General features: G+C 29.6%; 1 protein-coding gene across 1 annotated transcript; it reads left to right on the top strand.

Moving 5' to 3' along the window:
• The first annotated feature begins 3,525 nt into the window (after window positions 1–3,525).
• On the top strand, window positions 3,526–5,869 carry LOC111638653 (testis-specific serine/threonine-protein kinase 3-like). Its single transcript, XM_023384400.1, has 3 exons — window positions 3,526–3,863; window positions 4,826–4,961; window positions 5,112–5,869. Exons 1-3 carry the CDS (start codon window positions 3,586–3,588, stop codon window positions 5,655–5,657), a joined length of 960 nt encoding a protein of 319 aa, XP_023240168.1. The 5' UTR covers window positions 3,526–3,585; the 3' UTR covers window positions 5,658–5,869.
• Window positions 5,870–6,099: the final 230 nt, after the last annotated feature.

Below are 6,099 nucleotides of genomic sequence, written 5' to 3' on the forward strand. Positions count from 1 at the left end.
AGAATTCCACCGTGTTGTTATATCTTGTACTAAATTATGCTTTACGTTAGGCACCTAATTTACACAATTTTCCAATGGACTTATAGGTATATGATTTGCGAAAGAATGATATTATCATCATATTTGCTTAGACAGAAGTATACCAGGGAGCAATTGTTCCCTCCTGCGAAAGAATAATTTAAATAATACAGCACTTGTATAACATACTGCCATGACGCTCATGTCTGTCCGCTACAACTGTCAAGAATTAACGCGATTGAAGAAGTGTAGTGACAGCGGGCCAATAGAGAACAGGGTGCGCGATCCTTGCCATATAATGCGATTTTGCGCGCCAATTTTCGTACGTGCGTTAATCAAGCCGAATAGTTTGGCCGAATATTCGGCTATTCGGCCACACTCCTGGCCGAATATTCGGTATTCGGCCTGAGGCCGAATATACTATTCGTTACATCACTAGTTTAAATATTTTCCTGGTTCATAGAGATTTTATTTCTTCTTATTTTATAAATGTTTAATAATTATTGAGAATAATACTGTTTGAAATAAGCGTGATTTATATTAATAAATCGTAGTTTATTAACGATATATTCACGAACATACATATAAATATCAACACAAAGACGAATGAAATTCATTTCAAAAAGCAAAAGATCGTAGAAATACAATATTTAATTATTCATTATAGAAATTAATTACACCAAGTTAAACGAAAATATAATTATTTAACAATTTTAAACATTTTCTATGAAGCAATATTAAAATAAAGTCTTATTAATAAAACATTAAATTCGAGAGAAAACAATGTTCTTGCCCTTATTTCCAGGTAAGATTACATTTTACATTAGCTGTCAATGTTAATTCACTTTTGAAAATTGAATCATAATAATACTGTAACTGAGAGTTACGCTAAAAATAGTTACGAACAGATTGCTATCCACGTAAAACAAACCCCAACCAGAAAATTTCGGCAAGTCTTGAACGGCTCTCATATAAAATCGAAAAGATTCCTCTTGCAGAGACTTGTCATTGCTGTCAACAGATGCCTTGTAAATGACATTTAGTAGATTTTTGGCTGCTTTGGTTATATTACAAGAAGAAAAACAAACTTCAGAAAATAAATAAAACTGAAAAACAGTAAATCCAATAAAATGTGTAATGTAAAGTGATGAAGAATAATACATAATATCATTAAGAAGTAAACCTAAAGTGAAAATAATATTGCAACTCACTAACATTGCCCATAAAAATAATATAGGAGAATAAATTGATTGTATATTATTTATTATATCTACTAATTTGGTATACTTATTCATTGCTAAATTAATAATTTCTTTCTCGTCCTTGTGATTAAGTATTGTCATATTTATAAACTTAAAAGACTTTTCGATCTCTTTGCATATCGAAGAAAAGAAAAGTAACAGAAAATCATTTTGTATAATTATGAAAAAGAAACAAGAACATACAATAAGACACAAAATTATATTATCCACATTATAATTAATAAGTGAAATGTGCGTATCAATCGACGTAAACACCATTTCGTAACGATAAAAATAGCAAATTCCGAATAGAATCAAATTATTCATCCATATTAAAATACATTTTAACAGAAGTAATCTTTTCCCATTTTTTCTTTCAATCTGCACAGTTTCATAGATATTTTCTATTTCATTTAATATTCTATGCTTTGTAATATGAAAATGATACAAGAATAATAAAAGAATCGAAAAACCGACAGATTGGAACACGTATATAAAACTATTGATTGTAAATGATTTATCTTTTGATATTTTTAAAAACGAATGGTAAATAATAAAAATAGGGAAGATTTTAGCCCCTATCAGCGTGAATATGGCATTCGGAGAAAATCGCTTTTCAAATTTTAGCCCAAGTATGGCCATTGATATTATTAAAGGTCTGTACTCATTCTGAAAGGTTGTTCGTTTGTTAGAACTCTTTCCAAATTCTTTTCCACTTGGAACAATTCCGACGTAATTCATTATTCTATTTATTTAATTAGCTTTTAGTTAACTGTAACGAGACAAAAAATTAATAACAATTGTAAAAGTTTCAAATTATAAATATTACATTGAATTCTAAAAAAGGTAATTAAATAACATATATATGTTACAGCCAAAATGTCCGACTAAATCGAGAACAGGTATTATCTTATTAATCATTATTTATATAAAAATGTTCATATTAAAATATATTTCTATACTTATACGAATTAAAGAAGCAACCTACAGTACACGCATCTTGAATATCATGCAACGAATCATAGATATAAATTAACTGTTAAATATTCTAATGGAATATTCTATCTCCTCTCAATATAATTAAGGAAAAAGCCTGAAAATCAGTGGTTATTACTAGTTTATAAAATCTTGTATAAGTAATAATCAAAACTATTGTTTATTAACTAATAACCCGCATTTCACTTTTAAAAAATTACTGTATTTTAATAATTATCTTTTCAGCTAACTTCCTGAAAAGTTTACTTAATATAACAATATTTATTTTAAACAAAAATGGAAATAGTTTTTAACAAAATGATAAATGAAATTTATTAATATTAATTTTATAACTCACCAGAACCAAGAAGCCATTCAAATCTCAAAGTACTTCGACGAAAATTTCAGCTTTTCGCTTGCGTAATGGAGGAAAAAATGAATTGATCGAATAAGTAAACTTAATTTATTGAAAGTCCTCGTAGAAATATAAAAAAACGGGTGTCAACATGTTTGCAAATACTTTTTCGAATACAAAATAAAATCTAATATAAATATCATTATACGCTGATAGGAAAGAAAGTTGACTTTACCAAAAAAGAATATTAAAAAGTGAAGTTGAGATAAATATTCTTAACGACTGTTTTTATTTCACGATAAAATAATAATTTATGACCTCACACTATCGATAAGTCTATTTTATTCAGTACTGTATACATTATACAATTGTTTGTCAATAAGGGTTTCAAGTTTCCATCACTCTTCTATTGTGTTAAAATGCAAATTATTATTGTATTTATATACAGTGTTATCGATGTTTATAAAATTTCTTTTACGTACCATGATACAATTATCTTCATTTTGCTCTTTTATAAAGTTACATTAAAACCAACCTTCATTTTAATTATATCCTGTAGATTATTATCTGCATTCATTATTATTATAAAAATTATTAAAATTAAGAGTGTATGTCAAGGTATGTATAAAGTAAGAGCTTTATTGAATGATAATAATAATAGTTTATGGGAAATAAGTAAATTGAAAGTTGGTTTTAAATGTAATTTCATAGTAAATGATCGTGAAAGCCGTACATTATGGTATGTAAATACTGCATATATTGTATATAAATGTAATAATTATACTTATTTTGCTATTTATACATTTTATGCATATTTATGCAGTACATTAAAACCGTTTACGTTGAATTAAATGAAATGATACAGTGAATTATTTCGACAATTAACAAATTATCATTTACACGGTTAACAATACTAAGAATTACCCGTTTATTGACGTAACAATTTCTCTTTTATTTGTTTTCAATTATTTTTTTAACAAATATACATTGATAAAAATGGATAATATTATCTCGAGTAAGTTTCATACGGACGTCCTGGATAAATGTGGATTCCACATTGAAGGGAGTCTTGGAAAAGGATCTTTCGGCTTCATTAAAAAATTGCGCTGTGTGAAAACTGGTTGTCACTTAGCAGTTAAAATTTTACATAAATTCGACAAAACCAATCCGAAGAACGAGATAGACAGATTTATAATTCGAGAACTGGCCGTAGTCCGTATTCTTAGTCATCCGAACATCATCAAGTTCATAAAGACTATCGAAACAAGCAAACAGTAAGTTAATCTGATGAGAAATTCGATTAAATTTATAAATATGTATGGTATATACTTTATTTCATTATATTAAATAATTATTTATATTAAAAATTTCTTTTATATCCAAAACAATGTCGACTTATTAATTACGATCATTCGGTATACACTGATCAAGGAAAACATTATGACTACTAAGGTGTAATGAGTGATAGGATAATGACAGTTTCCATTTCAACGTGTAAATGTCAACTTTTATAAGCAAGAAGCGGTCATGATGTACCATCAATGTGTGTAGTTAAACTGAAATGTTCATTGGCAAGACTTTAAGAGAGTTTGACAAAAAACAAATTGTTTAGCAAGGCAGAATAAGTATCTTCGATGAGAGACTGGTGGGGTGTTTCAGTGAAGTCGTGGTGAGACATGCCGGGTGGGATTGTCTGAAAAGGGAAAAAGAAAGTCTAGTCCAACAAATTCACAGATTAAATCAGATGTAGATCGTTTTCTAGGAGAATATCTGGCACTTGTGTGCTCTATTGGATGAAATCAAGCCGGTGGAGTGGTGTAGCCCGGGGGTGTTCTGTCGGGAAGCCACGGGTTCCAGCATTCCTATGGATCACATTTTTGACAAGATACACCTACTTAAATATTGTTGCAAACAACATGCTCTTTTATAAGCAAGACATTCTCTGATGGTGGGTTGAGGAATATAACCAGGAGTTCGGCGTGTTGTCTTAACCACAAAATTTGCCAGATCTCAATCGCATTGAGCATCACCAGGAATTGAAAAACCTATTTGTAGATGCATGCATGGTTCCAGATACCAGAAAACGCAAGTCTCATTGAATCCATCCTCGGAGCTACTTCAACAGCACGTAGTACAATAACAGCATTTTATGCACCGGTCATAACGTTTTACTTTTGATCAGAGTATAAACAGTAATTAAAATGACTTTTCTGATGTTTATTTATTTTATTCTCAGCCTATATATAATCATGGAGTTAGCACAACATGGAGACCTGTTAGAGATGATTAAGAGAAGTAAAACTATAGACGAAGAGAGAGCTTGTCGTTGGTTTCATCATTTAGTAGACGGCATCGACTACTGCCATAATAAGGTAATTACGTAAAATGAAATAATAATGTAATATAATACTTTGTAATGTGTAAAAATTCACTATTGGCTACATAAGAATATTCATAATCTTTTCATTACACATAATTTTCCTATTGTTAGAAGTTATTAATTCTTGTACTTTCATAATTAGGGAGTTGCCCACAGAGATTTAAAGTGCGAAAATCTTTTAATATGCAAATACTTCGTACTTAAAATAACGGATTTTGGATTTGCTCGTCACGAATTACCTAAACCAGAAATTATAAAACATAAAGAAATTTTTCGATGCAGCACATTTTGCGGAAGTTTTGCATACGCTAGTATCGAAATTTTACGAAAGAAACCATATCAAGCATTTCTATCGGATATATGGAGCATGGGTATCATTCTTTACGTAATGGTTTGCGGACGTTTTCCTTACCATACTTCGGATCCTAGAAAGTACAGAGAGAAAATTAAAGACGGAGTTAAATTTCCAGAAAATTCAACGATTTCGAGTTGTTGTAGAGACCTTATTACGAAAATGATAAAACCAGAGAATAAAAGAATTTACATACCGGAAATTCGAGCGGACAATTGGTATCAAAGAGAATACGACCAAAAATGGGATGAAGAAGTACAAAAAGCCAGACGAATTTCTTACTACGACAAAATACAGATGCAAAAGTCAGAAGATAAATGCGAAAACTCTAAATGATTAAATCAATTTTCATAAAATATACAAAATTATATTTGATGTGATAAACTGACTTTTTCCTATTTTTTTAATGTATGTTGATTAGTTCAAATTACGTCACTCAAGAATAGAAATTCTTATTTTCAAATATATTATTTCTGTTATTGCATAAAATATTTGGTAATAATCAAAGTGGAACTGTTATGAAACAATATTAATAAATAAATATCGATTTCTCGTCAAGAAGTTATACAGAGAGATTTATGAAAATAGTTCAAAAAGTTATTATATTAATTCCGGGCGAGTGATCCAAGGAATTTTCAAGCGATCATCCCTGATATGTCGGGTCCCTTTTCAATCTATCCGGTAGCTCCTGTTGTGAACGTAGAAAAAAATTGTTCTCTTAGCGCCCACAGACGAAAAACACTAAAAATAAAAAGTGAAGCAACCTAAAAACATGCCG

This window comes from Centruroides sculpturatus, unplaced genomic scaffold (genome assembly GCF_000671375.1).
Source record: "Centruroides sculpturatus isolate CEXI.00-Female unplaced genomic scaffold, Cexi_2.0 scaffold854, whole genome shotgun sequence".
Classification (NCBI taxonomy): Eukaryota; Metazoa; Arthropoda; class Arachnida; order Scorpiones; family Buthidae; genus Centruroides; species Centruroides sculpturatus.